Source organism: Cylas formicarius, unplaced genomic scaffold (genome assembly GCF_029955315.1).
Source record: "Cylas formicarius isolate icCylForm1 unplaced genomic scaffold, icCylForm1.1 PGA_scaffold_5__7_contigs__length_24384050, whole genome shotgun sequence".
Lineage (NCBI taxonomy): Eukaryota > Metazoa > Arthropoda > Insecta > Coleoptera > Brentidae > Cylas > Cylas formicarius.
The window spans coordinates 20211015-20238490 of NW_026844341.1; the positions used below are offsets into that span (position 1 = coordinate 20211015).

A 27476-nucleotide genomic window follows, 5' to 3' on the forward strand; every position below is an offset into this window, starting at 1 on the left:
GATTTTATATTTGTTTTCGAAATTTAAGCAATAATGTAAGAAAAGAAGTCTAAAATCGAAAAAGATATCTAAAACGGTTACAAAAAGTCAGTCTTATCTTAACCCATTGACCGGATATACTGGGGATATTGTGCGGTGTCTGCGTACGCAGCGAGATGCGACGTGTCGAAGGGAGTACGAAAACCTTTTTGCAGTCGAAAAATGTATTTAAGAATTTTATCTTCTAAAATGACCCAAAATTAAGGAAACCAATATATACAGAAAAACTTGGAACCTTATTACATTCACCGTATATCACTCCATCGGTATCCGTTAACTTCGGCGCTCCCACACCCGAGCGTCGCTGCATCCTCTCTAACTAGAGTCCGGACTTATCACCGAACTGGTCCAGAATCTCATTCCGCCGCTTCCCTCCAGCTAGCGCCACCTGTCCGCTTCTTACGTGCTACGCGATCTCCCACTACCCGTAAGCGCCACCCAGATCTCGTTGCGGCCTCGCGATTGGCCGGCGCTCGTTGGCGCGGACCGCCACGGTTGGTCTCGAGCCTGCAACGAGCTCCGCCTCTCGCCGTTGATCGGATATCTCTCGGGGTAAGTGACAGGTCCCACCCCCGGGGATGTGCTCCGGCACTACAGAGTCCGAAGCAGCGGCATAACGGTGCTAGTCTCGCGAGATAGAGTCACGGGAACAATCCTATCGGGAAATGGCTACGTTGAACTAAGAGTGTGTCGCCTGAGACCGTCTACTACCGTCACGTGGGGTCAGGGATCGGGACGTTGTGACACGTGTGTGGGGTTTTTGTTATTTTTTCATTAGAGTTTCGTTGGTTTTCGGGTCGGACCGGCCGCGGCGGGAAAAAAGGGTTCGGAGGATAGCTGACGGGAATTCCTACAGTGGTAAATATTTTTATCCAATTTAGGCGCGAGGGTTGAAGGTTGTTGGCGTACACCCACCTGGCAGATTTTTCGAAAATAATATTTCAGGGAAATATCGGTTCTCCACATTTGATTTGCAAAATAAAGTAAAAAGACCAAATAAAACAAAAGCTTGGAGGTATTAAATTTTAAGGTTTTTATTGCACATGTAATATTCAAATTCGTTGCTTAAAAAAATCAGAAAAAAGTCCAAATTTTGAAATTTTGCTTGTTTGTTTCAAAAAAAAAACTTGCTAAATTTAATAAGTATATATATAAATAATAATAATATATAAATTTAAATAGAATTATAAATAAATACCATTTTTACTATCTTAATTATTACTAAATTTATTTACGTACTTAGTTACTATACTATACTAAATTTGTAGCATAAAATGGTAGATATAAAAAAGTAGGTAAAAACATAACGAAAGTCCAAATTTTGAAAAAAACATTTTCTTTTCCATTTTCATATTTTGCCTAATAAAATAAATGCAGTGGGGTGATTTAAATAGAAAATAAATTTAAATAGCTATAAATAAAGGATGGTATTGCCATTTTAATTATTACTCAAAATTATTTTCGTACTTAGTTACGATACTATGCTAAATTTGTAGCATCAAATTGTAGATATAAAAAAAGTATTTAACAACATAAAAAAGTAAGCACTGCAGAGAGTCTAAATTTTGAATTTTCGAATAAAAAAATGTTGTTTTATAAAAAAATATATTTTGCTGTTTAGCAGGTTCTGGCAAGCTTAGTAAATTACAGCACATTGCATTTTTACTATCGCGTTTCAAAATACAAAATAAATGCAGTGGGGTGATTTAAATAGAAAATAAATTTAATTAGTTATAAATAAATAATATTTTTACTATTTTAATTATTACCAAAATTATATACGTACTTAGTTACCATTCCATACTAAATTTGTAGCATCAAATGGTAAATATAAAAAAGTAGGTAAACACTGTATTGATGTGGGTCCAAAAAATTGCCTCACATCAATAAATTTAATTTATTTTTTTCTCGTCAGTAGTTTCTCTAATTCGTAAAATATTAAAAATACACCCGTTCTGTCCAAAATTATCCATTATTTTTGTTACTACTAATAAAATGAATGAGACCGGTCTATGTACATTTGATTGGAAAAATCAATGCCATTTTATTAAATTTTAATGTAATTTTTATTTTGTTATTATTAAAAGCAATACGTACCTTTTTTTTCTAAATTCATAAAATAAATAAAATTAACTACAATTTAAAGCTTTACATTATTTTTTTGTAAAATTAATATGTTATTCTGCACCTACGTGTTAAAATGTTAAAAATTAAATTAAGTATAGTGATTGTCAACTAAAGCCGGCGCACGAACGTCGACAAACAACATCACGTCAGCTTCCTCTCCACCGGCCCTATCGCCAAGCGTCAGTCCGTTTTTCTCTCCCGCAGTTGAATCAACAGCCCCAAGACGCGGTCGGACGAGGCAACGCCGGGCGTCCCGACGCCGTCTCCGTGGCCGACGCTCAGTCTGGAGCTGGACGCCGCAGCAGCGTGGGGGCGGAAGCTCTACCCCCCCGGAACGGCACCATCCAGGCCGGGCGCTGGGCTGATGTTCGGCCTTCACCACCATCAGGACGCTGGCGCCGGTACCCTTCACCATCACCATCAGCCCCGCGGTCCGAGCCTCAAAGAGGAACCGCTGGCTAGGGGTTGGATGCAAGGAGGGGTGGCGGATCAGAACGGGTGAGTCACTTTCTCAGCCTCCCATGTATTGACGTCCTCTCTGCGGCTGGATTTAAGGGAGAAATACTGAAAATTGCAGATGTTTGATGGTGAAATTTAAGGGCACACCACAAAACTATTTGACATATAATATATAGAAATATGGACTGTTCTAGGGAAACGTTTTCCTATTATCTTTAGACTGCATTAATAAAGTCAATTTTAAAAGTTCTGACCAATGAAAACTAATGAGCATTAAAAGCGCTTCGCTCTCAATATAAGTGAGGTTTTAGGTGTGGTTCGATAGTTAAATAAAAATACTTTATTCAGACGTTTCCTTTGGTGAACTACAGTTGGTCAAAAAAGTCTACGTACACGTGTTTTTCAGTTTTTTTTTAGTTTCTTCTTTCACTTACTATATATCGGAAAGCTCATTAAGAGTAATAAAAATTCAAAAAATTAATTTAGTGTTCAAACAAGCAGTAAAGGCAAGAGTTGTTAGTAATAAAAATTAATTGGACAATACGTTTTATGGTTTATTTTCTTGTAGTTATCAAGTTCCATTGCAACAGAAATGTCTTCGCCTTTGGCTAAAAGAGTTGACGAAACAGCTAAACCGTGCCATTCGATATTTACAAGGAAAAAACACCCAACTTTTAAAAATACGCTTATTCATTTTTAATAACTCAAGGCTCAAGGCTCCGCACTGTACTCTCGGTGTGACTTGTATTGTACAGTCGGTCAAAGGTCTCCCTACAAATAGTATTTTTTTCAGTGTTCATTTTGTTTCTTCTTTTACTTATATTTAATGAGAAACATATTTAAAATATATATCGGCAATCTCATTAAGAGTAATAAAAACAAAATAAAAACCATTTTAAACACTCTAATTAAACGATAAAAAATAAGGCAGTTTTAGAAGCAAGACACTATGTCAAGTAAGTTTCTCTACAATATTATTTCCTATGATAAATTGAAAAGTTTCATAAAGTCTAATATTCTGTACAATTGCCATATGGCGTTAAGTCTTTTTGGAAGACTTGAAACAAGCTTTCTTGTAACTTCTCTCGATATGCTTTCCCACTCTTATTATATTTTAGAGGTCTTCTTGATGTTTTTTCACTTGTCGCTCTAATTCTTCTCACATCCGGAAATTGTGGTGGTGTATGAAGTTGTCATTATGGTTCATCCAGTGACGTACAAGCGTAGCAGTGTGTTTAGGATCGTTATCCTGTCGGAATAAATAACGCCCCTCAAGGTTAAGTTTCTCAACAATTTGGTTTTAAATTATTCTTTAGGACAGTCATTTTCTATTTTCAGAGCTATTTTCTTCCAAACTTTATCCCGATCATCTGACCCAAAAAGATTAATATTTGTTTCGTCCCAAAGCTCCCTGGTTTTGTTAATGTGTTCTCGGGGAAATTCCAAACATTTTTCTTTTCTAATTCTAATCTGCAAGTTTGGAAGCACTTGTTTTAAAATTAGTTCTAATTTTTTTCACAACAGAAGTCTCTTCTCCTGGGACGACCAGAGCGTGGCCGCACTTTTTAAGAATTTGGAGACTAATTTGACATAGTTTCATGCGTCTAGAACTACCTAATTTTTTATGGTTCAAATAAAGTGTCTCAAATGGTTTTTATTTTTGTTTCTCTTAATGAGATTGCCGATCACTGGTCTGCAAAAAAAATTTTTTTTTCTCTCCTTCTTGTTTTCATGCATGAATTCATCTTATTTTATGCTCTAAACACGGAATCTGATATACAAATAAGTACCACACGTAGGTTTTTAATTTATTATTTATTTCATCAAAAAACAATATTATTAAAGTATAAATTGTTATAAGTAAATAAAAAATGTGGCGGCTTGAGTTTTACAGTAAAAAATCCTAAGTTATATTAACAAAAGTAATAAATATCGTCAGTTATTTCATTATGGAGTGGATAGAATTCAAATTATTTATTAGTTGTTTTCCTCTTCATAGATTCCATTGGAGTTTCTCGGTGAATTGACCAACAAAAATCAGCAAGCATTGGTGCTGACCATTTTCCATTGTAGCGTTTTTCAATTTGCATTTTATCCTGATGAAACCTTTCACCATGCTCATCTGATACAGCTCCAAGATTTTCAGGAAAGAAATATATAAGCAGAAAATAGCTCCCGAATGATTTGTTGATAGTTGTCATTCTTTGCGTTCCCAAGAAAATTATGACACACCTCCGCAAACGCTACCCAAGCTCTTTTTTCTGCTTTGCTCAACTTCGAATCAAAAACCTCATCCTTCATGAGCTCACGTATCTGCGGACCTACAAACATTCCTTCCTTCAATTTCGCGTCACTTTATGCGAAGGGGTGGCAGAAAAATTTTCTCGCAGGGCACTAACGATTTATGAGAAACATTTTTAAGTCCAGGAGTCAAACTTTTTCTTGATGGGCAGGTTTTTACTTTGTAATGTTTGTCTCTTGCGCGGCTATCCCACTCACAAAGAAAACAGCAAAATTTTGTGTATCCTCCTTGTAGTCCAGTCAGTATAGAGACAACTTTTAAATCAGCACAAATATTCCATAGGTATTGAGAATATTTAATTTTCTCAAGTAATACCTCAAGGTTTGCATAATTTTCTTTCATGCTTGTAGCATTGGCAATGGGGACAGATGGTTATTTATTACCATTATGAAGTAGAACGGCTTTCAAGCTTATTTTTGAAGCGTCAATAAAAAGTCTCCATTCACTAGAATCTTCTGGAAAACTTAGTTCTTGAAGAAGCCCTGCAACATCATTACAATATACCAAATCATTTTCTTTGGAGAAGTAACTTGTAAAACTCCGAGTAACTGTGCCTTAGATTTTGAAAGTCCCAAGTCTTTAACAAGATCATTTAAGTCGCATCGTTCAAGTAAATGAGGTTCTGTAGATGGGCATGAAGATCCAGATAAAGCGTATGAAGATGTCGATTAAGATCGTAGACCTGAAATATTTTTATTTTCAGCCTCCACATTAACTGGTGGAACTGGAGGTGGAGTGCCTTTATTACGAGGAATTGGTTTCTTTGCAGATAGGAAGTTCGGATAAACAATCTTATCTCTATTTTTTTTCGAGAATCCTCGTGTAGATGTCATGCAGAAATAACAATCATTCTCCTGATTTTGAGGCTCACTCCAAATCATTGGCATTGAAAACGGCATGGATTTGTGACTTTTGTCAAGCCAACCTCTCAAAGTTCTTGAGCAGCTATTGCAGCATACTTTTGGCAACCAACTTTTATCTTACTCATCGATAGAAAATGCAAAATATAGCTTATAAGCTGTTTTAACCAGATCGGTCATGACATGTCGCTGTGTTTTTAGTATGTATTCCCCACAAATGTAGCGAAAACAATCTGAGGAATTTTTACAAGTCCGTGGCATTTTGTAACCTAAAATCACATAAAATTAATTTTAAAACAACTTTCAAACTCCTATTTTATATTTATTGGCTCTACTTAAAAAAAAAAACTCAAACTACACATCAAATACTTATATCCAATGTAGAGAACATGAACTTTATGCAAAACTTACCAAAATATTTGATATAAAAGATAAACAATTAAACGACGTTTTCACTGAACTGTTGTAGTGTCACAATGAATACTGCGCGTGAGCGTATTTACTACCATAAAAATCACCTTCGGCACTTTCCTCCTTTCTCTTACAACTCTCTGAAACTCATTTTGTATGTATATTTACTTTTTGTAACGTTGACGAATGAAAAAATTGAAAAAAAAACCAAATTTTGAAATATAAAAAAAAATCTAGACGTGATAGAAAAAATCGGCCAACGGGGATAGATTCAAAACGTTTAAATCACTATATTATATATTTATCATAAACATCTTTAAAGGAGGATTTCAATGCCAACCAGTGATATGCTTGAAATACATCACTTATATTTAAGAAGAAACTAAAAGAAAACTGGAAAAAATACTATGGTTAGGGAAACCTTTTTGACCAAGTGTAGGTATAATACAAGTCACACTGAAAGTACAGTGTGGAGTCTTACGGGGAGCTCGGATGGCACCCATAGCAACGCTGATGTCGGGCACTAATCATGTCCAGTCTCGCCGCTAGGGGCGGAATTTGATCTCAACATGTTTACATGACCTTATTTTTATGTACAGCTAATTTCTCAAAAAACTGATACGATTTGAAAATTCCACTTAATATTTTGAGTTATTAAATTTTTTTTAAAGTTGAGTGCTTTTTCCTTGTAAATATCGAATGGTTCGGTATAGCTGTTTCGTCAACTCTTTTAAGCCAAAGGCGAAGACATTGCCATTGAAATGGAACTTCATAACTACAAGAAAATAAACAATAAATGTATTGTATTACTGTTTGTTTGAACACTAAACTACTGTAAACAATTAGATACATCCTTTTTGGTAAATTTTTGAAGATACCTTGCAAAACATGTATATTATGCCTAATATTAGATATATGCGTATTAGAGTATTCAGTATTTCATTGTATTGTTTATCGTTGTTCCCGAAAGTTTTATCACTCAACGTTTATTTAAAAAGACAATTTTCAACTTAAAAATAATTAGATACAGGTAAATGCAAGAACTGTAACAAATTTAGAAGATGGTTGATCCTTATCAGCAGGGGCTCAATATTTTAACATAAGTATTATAAGAAGAAACACTTGGTATCTGCATCAGCACAGATATAAAGTTTTCTTCAAGCGTTTTGAGTCAAAAATAATCTTCCATGCAGCCTTTTCACCATACTTTTTCGATTGTGTTGACGTCAGGACTGTTACTTGGCCGTGGTGAGGTTTTAGTGTTGGCATTTTGGTGCAGTTATGTAACGATGTTTGCTGTGTCGACAGGACGGTTCTCATGTTCGAAAAAATAATTATTGTCCGAGTAGAGCTCTTCCACACTGGGCACCATGTCAATAACAAATCTTCCCCCAATCCGCAATACCACTCCCACTCCTGTGAATGAAATCCATTCCCATACATTTACACTGAAACAGCCTGCAGCTCTGTACCTGTCGACAAATCGTTGGTTGCCTGATCTATACTCTTTGATTCTACAGTTTTTGGAAAACAGGAAGATCTTTTCATCGGAAGGTGTCACATCATTCTTACGCTTGATAGTTAGGAACGAAAATAAGCCGTGCTTGCTTCTGTTAGGAAGTGAGTGGTGTTTTTTGCATTTTGGAAAAGGTCATCTTTGACTATCCGAAACAGTGCGTTCTTGAACTGAACTAACTGTTTGTCTATGGGATCACCCTTTCCTTTCAAACGTATCTTCTTATCCCCACCTATTGTTAATGGAAAAGCGGTTATTCTGCTTACGTTAAAATGTTGAGCTATTGGTGATAGGTTTAGGTTTAGATTTAGCTATATTAACATTAACATATAAATAAAATACAGTTCTAAATAATATTTCTTTAGTCTTCATTCAAACAATTTGATATTACGAATCTTCTTTAGTTCACTCGGAAGCGAATTAAAGAGGAGAACACCTATTCCAAGCTAGTGTTTTTGGATACAAGATGTCCACTCGAAATCTATATTGAAATTGTTCTTTGATCTAACATCATAACTAAGCTTTTCACTTCTTTGGGTTAAGCAGTTTTGGTTAGATATGGCGGCACTAAATCTTTTTAAATCCATGTTAATGGAGAGAAATCTATTTGAGGGTACTAAGCCATTTAGACGGAGTCATTTCAGTCATTATATGCTTGCTCTCAAACACTGATACTATGGAGCTTTTAATTATTGTGCAAGCAAGTTCAAAACATTTTATTCTAATCTTTGTATTGTATCTTTGTATGTATTTAAAATGATATTATCTGTATGAGACACACACTGTATGTGTGACTTGGACTATAGAGTAAATTATTGAGGGTACCTTTATAAATGAAACAAATTGTGTTTTCTACCCAAATGGTGTCCCTTTTACGAAAAATGAAGTATGCACGTCATCTTGTATCGCTCTTATGGCAGCTGTGTCCACCAGGCGGACCCGATTTAACTTCGGTCAACTTTTTTTTTCGGGTCCCAAATCTGGAGCCCCCCCAACCACCGGGCGTGTAAAATTAATAGGAACAAACCAACCCGGACGTTTACCACCTTCATTAACGGCGTCCTATAAATTTTCGCGTCGGTGTATAATTCACCCTCTGCGGACGCAACTCCCGGGTCGACGCTGACGCTTTAACCTCCCCGAAAACGAACTTTTTACCCTTGACGGTATCGGTAGGATACCGGGAGCATTCGGAAAGAATTATTTTTACGACGCCCACACGGCAATATCATCTTTGTATTGTTGTTCCGTCCGTGGAGTTATATAGTATTTCTAGCACCTCCATAGCTTTTGCATTCGATTTCCACGTGTTATTTATGGTGGGTGACGGCAACGCCGGGAAATTCGTGGCAAAACGGTATACGACAGCGAGCGGGAACCTAGCGAACGCCCGGGGCAAACCCCTAATAGAGCTTTAAATGTCACTTCGGGCAGTAAAGGGCCAGTGCGGCGGGGACAATGGCGACGAGCCCCCTCGCCAACCCTTTATGGTCTTTTCGGGCGCATATGGTCAAACGATAACGCTCAATTCGTAATTTTATCTCAAATCTCGGAAATTGTGTGATCGCATTGTCGACGTGCCCGGTTCGAGGGGGAAGGGGATGGCGCGAAAGCGAAAAAAAAAACAACCATTTCTGAATTACCGAGACCGCGGGCGAGTATCTGGATTATTAATATGTGGACCCCATTCACCCCCACTCCCACCCGCTACTCACCTGATGTATTCCTGATGTATGTAATTGCATAGGAACTTATCGCATGAAATCAAGCAATTACGCTATATAGTCGAATTTAACGCCACCTATCTGCGATCTCCGTCATCTTTTTCTATATTTTCGGCTACGCCCGTAAACCGGTTATTGTCAAAACAAAAATCCAAAAGAAAACTTCAAATTTTGGAAGCTACTCGGAAAAACTATGAATTTGGCAGCCTTTTGTCATACATACATTTTTGCTCATCCAATCGACGAAATTTTAATTTAAATTTTTAAATACGGTTTTTAAATGTGCTTTTATTCGATGCTTTTAAAAATCCCTTTTTCTATTCCCTACTCTAAAATACCCAGTGCTGTTTTGCAGAAATTGACCCATGGTACTAGAAAAAAGTGCAGCATATATTCGCTATACAGACATGTTTATTTTAAATAATAATAATAAGTCAGTTCTTACATCTAACCCAATCACGAAGAAGTTTTAACAAATTCAAAAAAGAAATTATAATAACATGAAAAACCAATGATAATAACTAAAATAATAATCTGGCGGCAGTAGACAATTATTCAATAATTATACAAACATATGGAAAATAAGAAATTTCATTGTTCTGAACACTTTTTTCTTAAATTTTTGTTTTGAAACTGATTCTTTAACTTCAAGATGCAATTTATTAAGTATTTTTGAAATCTGGTAGGAGAGAGACCGTTTACATAATTCTGTTTTGTGGAGAGGGGGCATGGGGCGTTAGGGTTCCCTTAAATCGAATCTTTAAGTTGTGAACGTCAGTCCTGAAGCGAATCTGGCGATACAAATACCAGTTTTACCAGTCAAAATACAAATACAATTGCTTGCATTGAATTTTAACGTATGACTGACCGGATTGCGCTTTTGTATTACATAAATTAAGTGCACACACATACGCACATCTTATATATGTGAAAGGACCAGCGAGTCACACATCAGTGTTTTTACGCCTCTGATTAGGACATTTGTGTGTTGATATATCCGTTTTAACTTTATATAACCTCTCTGCATGCAACTTGCATGCTTTGTGCATCGCATATCCTGATCTAAGGTCGGTCTTAGATTTTTTAAAGTTTCATATAATTTAACTGGCTCACCCTGTATTAAAATATCGAGTTTGTGCGTATTTTCAAAATCTTTTATCTCAATCTTACTGCTTCGAGGTTTATTGCATGTTAACGATATTTTCCTATTTTTTCCTAGCACTTACTCTTTTCTCTGAAGATGGTGTCTTTTATAAACTCTGTCGAAAATAATAAATGAAATGTTTCACATAATAAAAAATATTAAATTTAAGGCAATAGGTGATTTGTTACACATGTCAAAAATGAATGTATATTGAACTCCTATTTTCCAAAAGGTCCTACACCTCTTCCTAAAGTAAAAAACGCCACAGAATTTAAGCAACTTTGGCAATTAGCATCCTTCCTACCTCTCTAAAGTTTAAAAAAAAATAACTGATAGGGAAATAAGAAAACTCTTAGCTCTTTTTGATATATTACCTACAAAACAATCTGGGTTTAGAAAAGATTATAGTTAAAAGAGTGTTTCGATCGATATTACTGATGATTTACTGCAGATGGATTTAAGGCAGAATTGGCACCCAAATTTTGTAACACTTAAGCAAGACACGATCAATCATAAATTTCTCATTTCAGTTTTATTGAAAATGTACGCGTGTTTTTAAATTCGTTTTTATCCGATAGAGTTCAACAGGTGTTCTGCGACAATGTGTATTCTGAACCACTCTCCGTTGAGTTAGGAGTACCACAAGGTAGCATATTGGGTCCCTTGTTGTATACAATTTTAACTTTGTCTGAGATTAAAATGAAAACTGATTTAAAGAACTTTTATAAAATTGCATTCGATCATTTACTGCAGTTAAATGTTGATTTTTGGAAATGACTCCCAGGTAAATAATGTCAAAAACAAAATTATCATAAAAATTTATGACACTCCTATCCCATACTCGGACATCGAAAAGTCTAGGATTGATCTTGGGCTCTAGGCTGCGCTTCAAGGATCACATTACAAACAAATTGAGAATAGTTAAAATTCATTCATGTTTTCTTCTAATTTTTACAAAGAAAACGCTTTGTGAATCTGATCAAAATCAAGATCATATTTCTCCTTACTTGGCTGTTTCGGGTTGGCTTAACATGTGGTATAGGTTTAGGTTTCACCGTGCTACATTCTATTTTAAATTGAGTATAAATCTCCTGAATATCTTTGTAACAAAATCACTTTTCGTACAGATGATGTTCTTGACTTGAATCTAAGAGAAAGTTTATTTATTGAGAATAACACAAAATGGAAAAGAAATGTTTAAAAAATCATTTTCTTATAATGTTGCACATGCAATAAATAATCTTACGATTTAACAATATAAACCAGAACTTTTGAAAACCGCTATAAACAATATCTTCTTGGAACTCAATACCTACGACTTCTCTTTTAATTGAATACTATATTTAATGATTAATGTATTATAAAAAGAAGTTTAAATACGCTAAAAGCATAAAAAATTCTCTTCACCTAAGTTTATACAACTTAATTCAAAATCAAGTGACAAATTTGATATTTAAAAATTTGAAAACCAAAGCAAAATCTTTTTTTTGGAACATTGTTTTTAGTCTTTAGAGGAATATAAACAGAAGATAAAAGATATTACCCGATTAACCCATTTTTGATAGTGGCCACTGTTTGGTTGTGTTCGGTATCTTCCTTTTTTTTCATTGTTATTCCTGTTTGGTTTTATATGTTATGTTTTATGCTGTTATACCTTTTATTATTGTAGACTTTATCGAATCGTATATGTACATGTATGTATATAGTTTTTGTTTTTTCTCTTTTGTAGTTAGAGGTGCTGTAAACATACCATATATTGTAATTCAGTGAAATAATAATCTATCTATCGATATCTATCTATTTTTTTAGATGACATAGCATTAAATGTGTTTATTATATATTATTATTATATAATAAGTGCCTTCGTCAGGGTAGTGTAGTTGAATTTCTAGGCGTCTATTTTGATTCTCAAGTATATTTATAAAAAATTGTGTAACTCTTGCAATGTGATGTGGAGATAACGAAAATCGGTTTTCATAGATCTTTTACTTATATTTTATTTTGCCTGAACTATAGTATTGTATGTTGAGGCAACCTATTATATGATGAGAAGGTATTTAAAACCCTTAGAACAATGTTCTTTAACCCTGATTATGTTATGAATGTTAAAAACAATCATAATACATCCACTTCTACGTTCCAACCTATATGTTCAGACAGAACATGTTTTAATTGTATGAACATCTCTTAATAGATTTTGTTTTATCCCAAATCTTTGAATGTGCTATTAAACACTCGCACCAAATCACACTAGTGAAAAAAAATACTTTAAGAAAATTTTAATGACAGTAATTTTAATCAGTATAATTATGTGGTCGTTTTTGTTTCAGCTCGACGGTGGGGAGGGCCCATTTCGAGAAGCAGCCCCCCTCGAACCTGAGGAAGTCCAACTTTTTCCACTTCGTCATCGCCCTTTATGACAGGGCCGGTCAGCCCGTAGAAATCGAAAGGACCGCCTTTATCGGCTTCATCGAGAAAGATCAGGTAAAAATCACTTCAGCAGTTACAAATCGATTATTTTCGAAAGCATACGCGCTCCTCACTAAACTCCAGATGTCGGTAACGGTTGGTCCTAGGAGATCGTCATTCGCACAGTCTGTCCGTTCTCCGTTCTCTGCACACCGAACACATTTATCTCCATAACTTTCGAACGGATTTAGGTAGGGGATTGAAATTTGTCTCCTTTTTTACCGCCCACAATACGCACAATATACTAAATATGGCTGCGATCGGACCTTGGCGTCCATCTTTTTTTTCCATTTTCGACTGTTTTTTGAACTTTGCTATGAAAGATAAGTGTCCGAAATTTGAAACTATCAATTTGAAATTTTGCAAAAATAAAAAATTGAGAGGGATCGGTTAATGGGGAGTATTTTTTAAAATTCCAAAAGTTTTTTTTTGTTCAAAAACCAAAAAGTGACTATTTCTCGAAAATCGTTCATCGGATAGAAAAAATTCTTGAACGAAAAGACGCAGAATAATGACTCCTATAAACTTTTATTCATCACATTTTTTTAAAAATATACAGGGTGTGCCGGTATTACCAAAAATCTGAAAATTGAGTTACCTTCGGAAGGAAAATTGACTGTAAGTGGAATAGTGGTACCTAGTCGGCGGTTTAGCCCATAGAGAGAGCTATATAGTATTTAAAGTGGTGCAAGTGCCCGGAATTTTCAACTATTGACTTCAAATTTGCCACGTTAGTAGAAGTCCACCCCGCATGCAAATTATAAAAGTTTTTGGGCTGTACAAAAAAATTCATATCTCGAAAAATATTAAACCGATCGGCAAAATTCTTGAACCGTAAAACGCAGAAGGTCGAGGACTACAACTTTCATTTAGGAATTTGTGGACAAAAATCTAGAAGACCATGAAAATTGGTTTTTAATATAAAAACTTATTAACCGTAAATCAAAATTCGTAAAAAATTAATTAATTAATCGGTTTAAACAGTGTAATAGGCGGCACCAAGGGCTACAATTTTTGTATTTGTATTTTGTATGTAAATCAATATGAAAATCATTATCTCTCGCTCTCAATCTAAACGCGATGACGTCATTTATTATTACCACGTACTGCATCGTTTCAGAAAACAATCATATACCAGGAAACGTGGGAGATCCAGGGTTATTGGGAACATTTGTTTGAATTATATACAGAGTTTGCCATTTATAGTCAAAAAATCTAAAACATCCCAAAAAATTTCCGTTTTTGTTGGTACATTATTGGGGATAAGTAAAAAGCTACTAAAGATGCGATAATTTGATTTGAACAGTATCGTAAACTGTATCGACATGGAGTTTCGGATTTCATCAATTATACAGGGTGCGCAAAATATTTGATAAAATACCATTGCCATTACAAATCTACCAAAGCTTGCCGTAACTTTGAAGTTAGGCGAGACGTGAAAGACACTTTATACAGGGTGCATACGCAATCAAATTACATCGATTTTGAGAAAGTTCCATAGTGGTCCGCAGGAGCACGATAGAAAAACAATGCGTCCCTCCAGCACATGAAACCGCGAAAATTAAAAGCTGCTTCACCCTACGGGCTACGAACTTGCTCGCCCAGCGACGATTTTTCGAAAGCAATCGTGTTTCCATTTTTTGCTGCTTTTGCTCCACCATTATTATCAAAAATCAGAAAACTAAAACCGCCCGGTACGGTGTGCCCCAGGGAACCCACCCGGGACCGGCTTCGCATTATTATTTCCTTTCGCACTGTCGCCCCTCGTGATTTTCGGCGTTGCCAAAACTACGACGTCCCGTAACCCTTTTATGATAAATGTCCGGCCGAAAACGCAATTAACCGCCCCCGTAGGCGACCGCCGCCGCCACCGCCGCCCCCGCGCTGCCCCCGGGCGCGCCGCCGCGCTTATATTTGCTCGCCTCACTTTCTCTCTGCCATTGTGCACTTGGTAAACGTGGCGGCGTTGCCTTGGCAACCCCCGCGGAGAGGGCGCCCTCCCCGTCACTTGGGTCCATTTTAAAACCTGTATCTTTCATGGAAATTGTGTACCTAAACGATGTTTTCCGTTTTCTTTTTTTTTTCCTCACTCGTTGGGTATTATTTTTCTTTATGCGGACGCGTGAAACGTAACGGCTTCAGGGGTGTATCGGTTGGGGAACTATCGGACGCTGAAATAGAGGTTCTCTAACGTCAGAGTTAAAGGAGACAGGTCAATTTATTGATGTCAATCCGTTCCCGTGGAAAATGACGCGAAAATGAGAGTTCGCGCGTTTCTTGAAACTAACTTATGAATAGAGACTGAATTTGAATGAAAAAAAGACTCAGTCTGATCTAATATCGCAGGTGATCTTCTTTTGTTGCTTCTTAGTTTCTGGGCAGGTATAGTCTGTCTCAATTTTCATCGTGTTGGCTTTTGACGGATTCTTCCCAATATTAACGACATTATTACCTATTGTGGTTGGAAAAAGCCATTAATAAATAATTTATTCTTACCTAAGTAACAAGGTATTGGTGGGCCAGATATATTTCTTTCTTTCTGATATATTTCTCGAGTATTGACTATTCCTAGCAGTGTTATTTTACCAGAATTTAACATTGTAGCGTCGAAATCATTTGTAGCTTGATACACAACAGGTTGTAAAAAATAAATGTGTATGAAACTTTAATCAATAGAGGACTTATGCAACAAGATTGCTTCGGAAAATAGTCACTGGGCGGGGCAAGTTCGTAGCGCCTAGCGCGAAGCAGCTTCGAGGTTTCCTGTGGTAAAGGAACGCGTCGTTTTTCTATAGTGTATGTAATTTTATTGTGCACACACCCTGTATAAAGCGTTTCTTACTTATCGCCGAAGTTCAAAGTCACAACAAACTGATAAATATAAAAAATTCTACAAGTAATAACGGTTTCCAATTATATCATTCCAAGTATCTCGCGCACCCTGTATGATAGACGAAACTTGAAACTCTCTCTCTCTCTCTCCCTCTCGATTTGTCCCATGTTTTATAGTTTTTCAATTGCGGCTAATGATTTATCCACGAAAATTGGAATTTTCAGGGTCTTTTAGATTTTTTACCATAATCGACACACTCTGTACATATTTGAAAAAAATCCGGAAATTGAGGTTATAACTCAGGATCTTCCACGTTTGCTGGTCCAAGAATTTTTCTGAAATAGTAAATGGTTATCGAGAAAATAAGATTTTTCTGAAATCATGCAGTGCTCCGTAATAATCAATGACGTCATCGCGTCTTGACAGCCCCCAGAATAGTGATTTTCATGTGGATTTTTTAAATTTCTCGAGCAGTGTGTGTGATAGACGAAAAACGCAATTACAAAAATTGTAGCTCTTTCGGCCTATGACACTGTATATAATCGAAAAAAGGCTTGAAATAAGTGTTACAGCATTCTGTCAGTTAAAGAATTTTGTCGAAAAACGTGTTTTTCTTCTGGAAGCCAAAATTACCAAAAAAAAAAGTTTTTTAATAGTTTAAATGTGTGTCTGAACTTATACTTCTCTGGCAAATTTGAAGTCGGTAGCTGTAAATTTACTGCACCTATTCCGTTTTTTATTATTGCACACGAACACCCTGTACAATAGGTGAAAACCTTAAATACAAAAGTTTTAGCTATGTATGCGAGATGGAGTCATCTCCAATTTTCAATAATTCTTTTTAATTTAATTTGAAAAATTGTCAAGAATAAAAGTTTTCGAGAAATGATCCTTTCCTTAAACAATTGCAGTTTTAATTTTTTTTTAAATACTTATCGAACCCCCAAACTCCCCGATTTCAATAGGTTCCGCTATTTGTCTGCCAAATTTGAAGTCGATAGCTTCAAATTGCGGACAAAAAAGTCGAAAATCGAAAAAAAAAAGATGGACGCCGCAGCCATTTTTATATCTCTTATGCACCGCATATACGGTTAAAAAGGAGCAAAATTTCAAGCGTGTAGCTCAAACCGTTCTAAAGTTATCGTCGAAAAATTTTGTTGTTAAAATAAAAATTTTAAAAAATTGTTTGAGGGATCAATTTTCCATCATAAGTACTTATAAAAAATAGATATAGATTAATTTTTTGATGATTAAGTGGTAAATGGGGGGGTCCACCTGACGTGATCTTACTCAATATTTAATTCTTTTTCAAAATTTGCTGTAGAAAGTGGAATTCTAATTTAACTTGAGTCAAATGGATTTTCATCAAGTAAAAGCCACCTTAGTCCGATTTTTACTAATGGCTGGTTCATTCTGGCGGTTGGAATTTCTTCTCGATACTTTCGTAAAACGGAACGGGGGACCAGTCGGACGTTAATTACGATGCCGTTTTTGTAGTCGAAAATACGTAAACGGCCCTTTATCAGCTACCGGAAACAACGGAGCGCTTTGTAAGCGATAATGAATCTCTATAAATCTCACCGGATAAAAGGGCCGTACGCTTTGCACAGCGTTATCGATGACTGTATTTAGCTGCCGATACTCCCCACTCTTTGTTCGTTGATTGTTTTGTTGATTTTTCGAACGTTTGATGTATTAGCGATTCATAAACGAGACGATTTTACCGTCGTAGGGGGAGATGGTTTTTAAACGTTTTTTTTTAAGTTAAGAGGTTCGATTTTCGATATACGGGAGAGTCAAATTAAAAAAAAAAGATAATATATGTTTTGGTATACTTTTCTAGCTAAAAATATATATTTCATAGTTGCTGAACATGAAGCAACTAAAAACATTCTTTTTCAGCTACTTAATCAAAAGCAATTATATATATATATATATATATATATATATATATATATATATATATATATATATATATATATATATATATATATATATATATATATATATAAATTAAGGTTTTGATGTTAAATTTTACCTTCTTGAAAATAAATTAAAAAAAAGTTGTAGCAATGTTCTAAAAATTTTGTATTCCTTTTAGATATATAAGGAAGTCGGAAAAACATGCAAAGCAGCCTCTTTGTTGCATACCTATTGATTGTTTGTTCTTTATTTCCAGGAAGCTGATGGACAGAAGACTAACAACGGTATCCAGTACAGGCTACAGCTCTTGTTCGCAAACGGTAAGTCGAACCACAAACATATGTCGCCTTTCACTTGGCAATCGTTCTTAAATAGAGGAAAATACTGATTTCACTTAAGCTTATCAACTACCCTCTTTTTTTATCAATCACTAACATCTTTGGATTCATCTGAAAATTAATAAGCTACTGATACTAAGTGGTACTATTTATAGAACAAATGCATGCAGTGTAAATACTTTTGTGATCAATACAATATGATCACATTATTATAACGGGCGATCTTAAAATAGATCAACTTACTGCTAACTTAATTAATACTTGTTCTCTATTAATTTCTGAACCCACCGGTCGAACTCAGAATTCTCAAAATTTGTTGGATGCAATCTGTACTAATCAAACTAATGTGACTACTTCTTCTTCCAATTTAATCATTTAAGAGGTTACGTGGAATAGGTTTTGCTAGACTTCGCCTCTCTCTACTGTATATTTGTATATAACAATATACAACAATAAAGGCAATTTATTATTATTATTATTATTATATTCTAGCACCTTCGTGGGTGCCTTGAGAAATACCAGTCTCATATATCATTTACCTTTACCGATTTCATCTCCAACGGATCTCGTCGCTATCGAAAAACCCTCCATCCCATTTTCTCTACTCGGTCGATGCAATCAGAAGTGGGATAATCTCTGCACGATTCCTTCGCGGGCAAGTCTTCTCGAACATACGGCCGGGATTGACCACGCGTATTACAAATGCGACCAATTAGCCTCGCAAAAGAGTACCGCGCTGATCTATTTACAATTCTCGGCGCGTACCCACTCCATATACGTCCAAACTCCCGTCAAAGTGTAAATGCGGCGGTGGTTTTTTTCCGGAATTCGCGATTCGAGTCCGACCCGAAAAGGTATTGGGCAGTTCGCCGTCGACCGCCAAGAGGTAATTGACAATTGATAGAGCGTACGGTTCAAAATAATTAATTAATTGCATTCAAGACTACCATCCTCGTTCTCTGCTTGTTATACCTTACGGAAACGTATACCCTGTGTCTCTGAAGGAGAAAGGTTACAAGCAAATTCAAAGTTTTCTCATAATGCCAAAGAATGGCAGTATCAAATTGCTATAAATAAACCTTTTGCTAAACCTAAAAAATGACCTAATTTGGAGGAAGCATTTTGGCCGTCTAACAAAAATGGTTTAAAATTTTTCGAAAAAGTGTGCTTGAAAGCTGGACAGACTAGCGCACACTCATAAAAAAACGAACTATAATCTGCAACAAGAAAGAAAATTTACAAAAAAAGAACGAACCAACTAAAGAGTGGAAATGAACCTAGCTGGAGTTGCAGGAACTAGTTGCAGCAACGATTAGCAGCATCCAATTGTCATGCAGAGAACTTTTTTTTAACACATAAGATAAGTGAATTTCAACGAAGCAGTTTGGTCGTAAGAGGTACGATTTAACAAAAAATGATATTGAAATTTCCGAAAAAGAATGATGGTGAGCTTCCAGGAGCAACAATTAAAAACATTCATAAAAAATATGCAGTAAAAAAAAAGGTGGAAAATTAGCAGAGATCATGGTTTTATCTACAAAAAACACCAACCAAAAGAAAGACTGATACAAGCGGCAGCGTCAAACTGCTTTGCAATGAACTTTTGTTAAATATAAAAAATAAGCGAATTAGGAGGAAATTATTTTGAAATTTCCGGAAAAGAATGATGGTGAGCTTCCAGGAGCAACAATTAAAAACATTCATAAGAAATATACAGTAAAAGAAAGATGGAAAATTAGCAGAGATCATGGTTTTATCTACAAAAATCACCAACCAAAAGAAAGACTGATACAAGCGGCAGCGTCAAAGTGCTTTGCAGTGAACTTTTGTTAAATATAAAAAATAAAAAATAGAAATCCCAAAATTAAATTAAAAAAGGAGAGAAAACATACAACCATCATACGCCAAATGACTTTTCTTTTTTTAAAAATTAAGGTGCGGAATAGCAAGGAAGCTAGAGTACTGGTTTCGAAATATGAGAAAATTCTGCAAGATTTCTTGGCATCGTGAAACTGAAAATTTTTTCGAAATTCCCTTTGCAAATATAGTCTGCCTCAATCTTCATCGTGTAACTAAAATAAAACTTTAACAATTAACAAAAAAAATCTTCTTATTTCAGTGACAAGTCAGGGGTGGGCCAGCTATATTTCTTTCTTTTTGATATATTTCTTGAGTTTTGACCATTTGTGGCAGTGTTGTTTTACGAGAATATAATGCAAAACATGTTGTGAAAAATTTGTATGACACTTTAATTAGTAGAAGACTTATTCAACAAGAAGTACGGACGATACTGATCAGGACCTAATAAGAAGGAAAACAAATTTTCTTTATCAAAGCGAAGTTGTTCCTACCTTGCATAAATTGAAAAATTAGCTAGAAGAAGATGATACCATAAATACAAGTCGTACCACCCTCTAGAGAGATGTTTGTAGAATGGTAGTACCTCAAAATAGACAAAAGCCAAGTAGCAATTGAATCACATAGATTACGCACGGATTTAGTTACCTTCCAGAAATTATACATATAGATTAGACCACAGATCTTTACCTTACTTTGATGAATACAACACTGTATCCAAAAGATGGGTTGACTACACTCCAAACTGTCAGACGAAAGCACCTTCGCGGATGCAACTGTTTTTAAAGTGATTTGAAAACAATCTAAAATCCAGAAATATTTGCTTGAAAATGGTATTTACTTTGAATTCAGTTACAAAAAAGCTCTAAATTCATAGGCAATTAAAAAGCAGTATGTATGCGATAATTTTTCTGAACCGGCTGGACATACTGTTTTACATCTTCCTCCATATCCATTGTAAAACCAAGTAAAATCAATGGTCTGAGTAGACCATGCTTGCTTGCTTTAAGTGCCAGTGCAGCACAGTATAAAAACCGAGGACACGTTCATTTCTATAAAAAACAACATAAATCCTATTATAATAGTGATTATATTTAGACATTTAGAGAGTCCCCCCCTGTCCTTTAATGCCTACCGGTAGGTAGGCATTAAAGGACATACTAGTAAATACGAGTAGGTACTCGATACTCTTGATTCGATACCAAGTATCGATACCGAATCAATCTTGCGATACTTACTCGGTATCGAAACAAAAGTACTTGGTATCAAATCGAATCAGCCTCACCAATAAAAAAAAAACGAACGCATCAGACAAACGTAATCTCTATCTGATCTATGGTGACGCGTTGTCTGGCGCCAGCCAAGCCGAACTCGTCCGACTTCACTCCACCGAGCCCGAGCCAAACGCGAGAAAGACGTCCGCCCTTCATTTTTTTTCATTGTCAACCCAACATAAATTATCAAACATACAAGAGATTGCTTACGAATAATTGTATTTATTGTAATCATCGGCTTATTATTCCAATGTTATCATGGAGTTTTTTATTTAAAGTACGTGCTTAACGTGACGGAAAATTTTGTTTTAATTATTGTCCTTCAAAGTTCATTGTTAGTTTCCTTAAAATAAATAAAAATATAATAAAGTGCTAAAAGTATCGATATGCGTAAGTATCGATACTTTAGGAGTATTTATTTGAGCAGTAACAAAAAAAGATTTGAGTACTATCGAAATGAGTAGGTATCGATACTTTAATGGTATCGGAACATCCCTACCTACCGGACCCGAGTGTTATTGCCGTCGGCAGGTAACTTCCATAATTGCGGAGAAAAGCCAGCAGGATGAAGATTGAGACAAACTATACACATTCTTTCGTCTATTGAGCTGCGTTTCGAGCCACGGTGTACAACGCCTCGATCATCGGTCGTTGGCCATCGAGGATTTTATTCATATAAGTCGACGATCGACGAGCTTTCGCGACTTGTAGCCACGAGTGTTTTTGCCCGAGTGAAATCCCAAAGATTCCGAGAAAACTGGTATACGGGATCGCCTTTTAATTCGCTTCGATCGGAGTCAAATCTCGTTGTGTTAGCGATTCTCTACGGACGGTAAGTCTGGACGTCGTGCAGCTCAAAAGACGTGTATATATGGCGTTGGGGTTTCTCAAACCGCGCCCAGCATATAGCATAAAAAAAAAACTTTTTTGCTCTGAAATTATTTATTTTGTCAAAAAAAAACGCGAAACATACAAATAAATACTGGTGCGTAAACGAAAGGAAAAAACATTAAATAATGTTTTGGGACACATAAGATGTAACATATAATACATAAATATACAAAAGAAAGTTTATATTCGACAGAAAACAACTGAAAGTAGACTGTTTTCCAAATAGAACCTGATTTGATACAAAAAAACTCATAATATTTTATGGTGCGTGAGCTCACCCCTGGTAAAACCCGGTTTAATTTTTGGTGATATTTTACAAAGCATGAAGTATGTAAATGCACAATTTCAAACGTAAATTGTGTAGCAGATTTTACATCTTCTTCGGGCTTTAGTGGAATGAACAATCATGAGGTGACCTTAATTATCATAACGCACTTCATCTATGGCAGGTGCAAGATTTCTTTGAGTAATTTATTTTATTGTCCTCATCCATCGCGATCTCCTCCATAGCCGCCTCTAATTCCTTTTAAAGCGAATACCTCGGAAATGCCATATTTTACGAACTGTAACGTTCACTGCAAAAGGCACACACTATTACTAAACAGCACGCTAATTGTTGGATGTTTATTCTACATGCTCTGATTTGTCTAGACTTGCAATAACAAAGTTTTGTTTCACAGATAGAAACAGTGGTGCATTCACGCACCAAAACAAAAAGCATGATCAATATAGTATTTAAAATGTATGTTTATGTCTATATGCTATAGACTTAACAAAAATGGCAATACAAATCCAAAATATTATTTTTTTACTATTCTGGGTTTACTTGAAAATGTGATACAAATTTATGTACCGGTTTCGTTAATTTTTGAAGTCATAGATAAATTATTTCTACGGTTTTATGTCCTTTAGTAGTGATAATAATAAAATTTCTAAATGGATGTGCAAAAATATTTCCTGGATGTGACAAAAAAAATTATAGAATAGATGGTGCATTAACACACGGAGTTCCAAAGTTCGACTGTAAATCCAGTAGCTTCGGGTACTATCTGGGCGTTTTGTTTAAAGAAATTTATTTTTACTGCCTATTGACATGCCCATTTGACAAATTCACTTAAGTAATTTTGTATATTAAATGGAAACAGTTTAAATCTTCAATTCAATTAATTTTCTAGTACTGGATAATAAATATGACATAGTCGCCCCAGAAATATAAGAAAGTGACAACGACAAGGTGACCATTAATACTGGATATTTGTCGAATTCAAAAATTCACAATATCTGTATTTATTCCTAAATATAAATTTGTAATATAGCTTGATCGATACGAAATATATACTAATATATACTAAAACCCATCATGGTAAAATATCTTTTAGGTTCCCTCTATATAACTAATAAATCCATTGATATGAGTGACCATGATCGTATGAATACGCAAACACACGTACGTAAAATATAACAAAGAAGTAACAGTAAAATAATAATAAATTAAAAAATAATAATAAATTAAAAAACTAAATATGATTTGATAGTAATGGTGTTTTTTCTTATACGTGGTTTTCCCAATGTTTACATACCTAATTTTTCAAAGAAATTTCCACAGGTTACTGTAATACTATTAACAAAACTTCTGGATTCCTCATGCGTTGCTTGTTGTTGACTGGAACTTGCTGACGTTTCGCCAATCATCCTGTTGGCTTCTTCAGAGCTAAATTGAAACTGAAACAGTGAAGAAGCCCTGAAACTCTGAAACTGAAACTTTGAAGAATCCAACAGGATGATTGGCGATACGTCAAGAAGTTTTGGTTAGTTACATTCACGTTAGTTTTAATGTACTTTAATGTACTGGCGAAGCTGATAGGACTGCTGATTTGATGATTGGGAGACCAGTCACAAATAATTGACGCAAGAAACAAACACAAGGAAGTCATTACATACAAATACTGCTGCAGGATTCAAACCCTAACCAGGGAAGACTGGAAAGAATGCCCACCGATTAGGGCAGAAATAATCTAGTACATCGACTGCTAAAATACCGAAGAAGTGGAATCCCGAATATAAAAACAAAGATAAAAAAATCTGTTCTCCAAGCTAGTGGTGCAAAGTCACATTTGGCACTTAACAAGATAGAAAATCATAATTAATATCTGAGAAGACAGCTCTCTGTATTGCCAGAATTTATCGGGAATAAGGCAGTCAGGGTCCTGACAGGATACTGCCATCTAAGAAGTCACCTCCATATAATGGAGGACACATACATGGACTCTTCTAGGGGAAGGAGCGAGTACGTATGTAAAGATAGGGTACCGTAGATAGAAGTCAGCGCAAAGTAACATGTTTATCAGGCGACCAAGGTCACCAAGGAAACAAAAATACAGATGAAGGCTGGTCCTCTTGTTAAACAGTTGTTATGTGGAAGGAACTACTATCGAAGCTGTGTAATGTAATCAGAGTTTCGACCATGGAGGGAGTCCTGTAGATCTCAATGCATCTTAATTGAAATTATTTTAATTTGGGTCCTTGAATGAAACCGACCTTCTTCTTCTTCTTCTAGTGCCTGCTTCATTTTAATGAAGGTTGGCAATGATCCTTTGGAATTCCTCGCTATCTTCAGTCATGCGTATTAGATTTACGGCATCACGTACATGGAACTAATCTCGAAGTTTTTTCAACCATGAAAATCTTTTTCTACCCAGGCCGCGCTGGCATTCTATCTTTCCTTCCATTATCAGCTGTATTAGGAGGCTTTCCTTCTCTTGACAGTGGTTAGAAATTCTTCGTTCTCTGTTCATTCGTCTTAGCACATCTTCGTTGGTCATACGATCCGTCCATGGTATTTTAAGGATCCGTCTAAAGAGCCACATTTCAAAAGTTTAGACCCTTCGCATGCTGGAGACCTTCAAAGTCCAGCTCTCAGCACCATAACGAAGGGTAATCAAAACATAGCATAGCATAGCTTGTCTTAATTTCTTCATCTAGGACCCACTCGTCATTAGCCAGCTTCCCAAATACTTAAAGCGGTGTACTCTCTCTATGGGTTGGTTATTAATTGACAGTGACGCATTTTTAATACCAGTTTTAGACATTACCATGAATTTCGTTTTACTGTAGTTTATTTTAAGTCCGTAATTTTGACTGATAGTATTTACTCTGTTTAATAGCTGTTGAATATCTTAAATGGTGTGGGCTAGTATTACATTAGGATTTTCCCATTAATTTTAATTCCAATTTCGATGTCTTCCAGAGCCTTCTGGAAAATTGCCTCTGAATATATGTTAAACAGAAGCGAGGAAAGAACGCATCCCTGTCTTACACCATTCATAATTTTGGTTTTATCACACTTTATCTGGGCCTCTTGATTCCAATACAGCTGTTTAATTATATTGATGTCTCTGCCATCGTGTCCCAGTTTGATTAATAAGTTAATAGGATATCATGTTTCACATTGTCAAAAGCTTTTTCGTAATCTATGAAGCAAGCTATTGCGGTTGTCTGTTGATCTAGACATTTCTGTGTTAAGACTGGTACTGCGAATAGGGCCTCACGTGTCCCGAAGCCGTTCCTAAATCCAAACTGAGTTTCGCCAATGTTAGCATCCAATCTTCTCCATATTCGGGTGTGTATGATTCTCAAAAATACCTTTAACACGTGACACATAAGACTTATAATTCGGTATTCATTACATCGCTTTGCATTTGCCTTCTTGGGTAGGGTGATAAAAGTCATTCTTCGGGAATATTACCTGTCTCGTATATTTTGTTAAAGATTCTGAGCAATAATGTAAGATGTTCATCATCAAGAAGTTTTATCAATTCTACGTTTAGACCATCTGGACCAGTAGCTTTTCCGTTTTTCTGTCTGTACGGTTGTCATCGAACACTTTTTTAATGTATTTGCACCATACTTCAAGTTGTTCTTGCTGATCTACTATAATTTTGTTTGATTTCGTTTAGTTCCAGTGTTGGTAAACTCCTTCATTTTTTTTATGTAGATGAAAGTTATTGTTCTTCTTCTCCAGGTCTTCAATTTCCTGACATTTTTGGTTTGCCCAGATATTTATGCCTAACAGTTTTTAAAAGTCGCGGCGTTCATCCCATCCTTCGTCTTCGTAACCTCAAAACGGAAATTAAGCAAGCCCCGACGTGCCCTTAGCGTTCTATATCACCAAAGAATATCGCCCGGGTTATTTTATTACAAACAAGGGCGTACGGCCTCGAGGTGGATCGTTAGTTACACGATCGGCCCGATAAAATACAACTCCTATAACGCCCTTACGTGTGTACTCGTATTTTACGGCAAAATCCTATACGTATAACGCTTACTTGGAGACCGATAATTTATCGTCTCTTCTCGCACACGGTCTCGTGTACTAATTTGCCGTAAAATTTCAATCCTCAGACCGCGTGTACTTATTAGGAAGAGTCACGGCAGTAAAAGGGGATTTTGGCCGAGAACACACACCGCCGTTTTGCACGACGACGAAAATGAGGTATTCGGAAAACCCTTGTCAAGATTTAACGTTCGGGAATGGCCGTCATACCGACTCCGAGAAAGAGAACTGAGTATTATCTGTTCTGAATTCCGATTCGAATCGTATAACAAAAGAAATAATGATATCGAAGAACACATTTTTATGCGTCAATCAGAAACAGAATTAACCAGCTCATTCTTAAACATAAGACATGTGCCTCAAAAAATAACATATCAATATTTGGTGTTTCAAAAAAAAAATCTTAAAGTATTTTTTTTTAATTGTATCAAAAAACAACCGTTTCTTGTTGTCAAGGAAAACAATTTAAATCGAAATAACATATACTACTTAAAGTTTCCTAGGCCAGCAGTCATATTGGGTAATTTTTGGATACAAAATCTGAAAGATCCCTTAGATTTTGTTTTTGAGATATATTCATTATTATATGTCTTACTTTATAAATATTATTCCGAGAACAATGTTTTTTTTTATATTTTATTACTCTATGCTCTGCATGTTTGGTTTCTCAAAAAAATGACATTCCACAAATAACTTTTTCTTCTTGAAGATTCATCTGCTATGGATGTCTGGTTTATCTCTCTTGACAAGTCTCTCAGAAAATAGCAGTTCATTACTGACGACCGTATAAACACAATTGCAGCTGAATAACTTCTTCTTCAAACTCCATCTGGTATGGAAGTTTGGAAATACCCATGGACATTTGAATCATGTTGATTACTGATGATGACAGCCAATTTGTCTAATTCTACAGCCTTGTTCCTTGGCTTTTCGTTTAATTTATACCTCTGGCAATTCTTTCAGTATTTAAAACTAG

The 27476-nt window shown here is 35.6% G+C and overlaps 1 protein-coding gene across 3 annotated transcripts in view; it reads left to right on the top strand.

Annotated features, from left to right (window-relative positions):
* Positions 1–767: 767 nt before the first annotated feature.
* The window catches only part of LOC132701996 (transcription factor collier), a 106577-nt gene continuing 79868 nt past the window's right edge, over positions 768–27476 (top strand). For all 3 annotated transcript variants that reach the window (XM_060670383.1, XM_060670384.1, XM_060670385.1), the window contains exons 1-4: positions 768–897; positions 2371–2664; positions 12913–13066; positions 18064–18127. In XM_060670383.1, coding sequence (XP_060526366.1) covers positions 2531–2664; positions 12913–13066; positions 18064–18127 — 352 coding nt within the window. In that variant the 5' untranslated portion in view covers positions 768–897; positions 2371–2530. The remainder of the gene's footprint in view (positions 898–2370; positions 2665–12912; positions 13067–18063; positions 18128–27476) is intronic.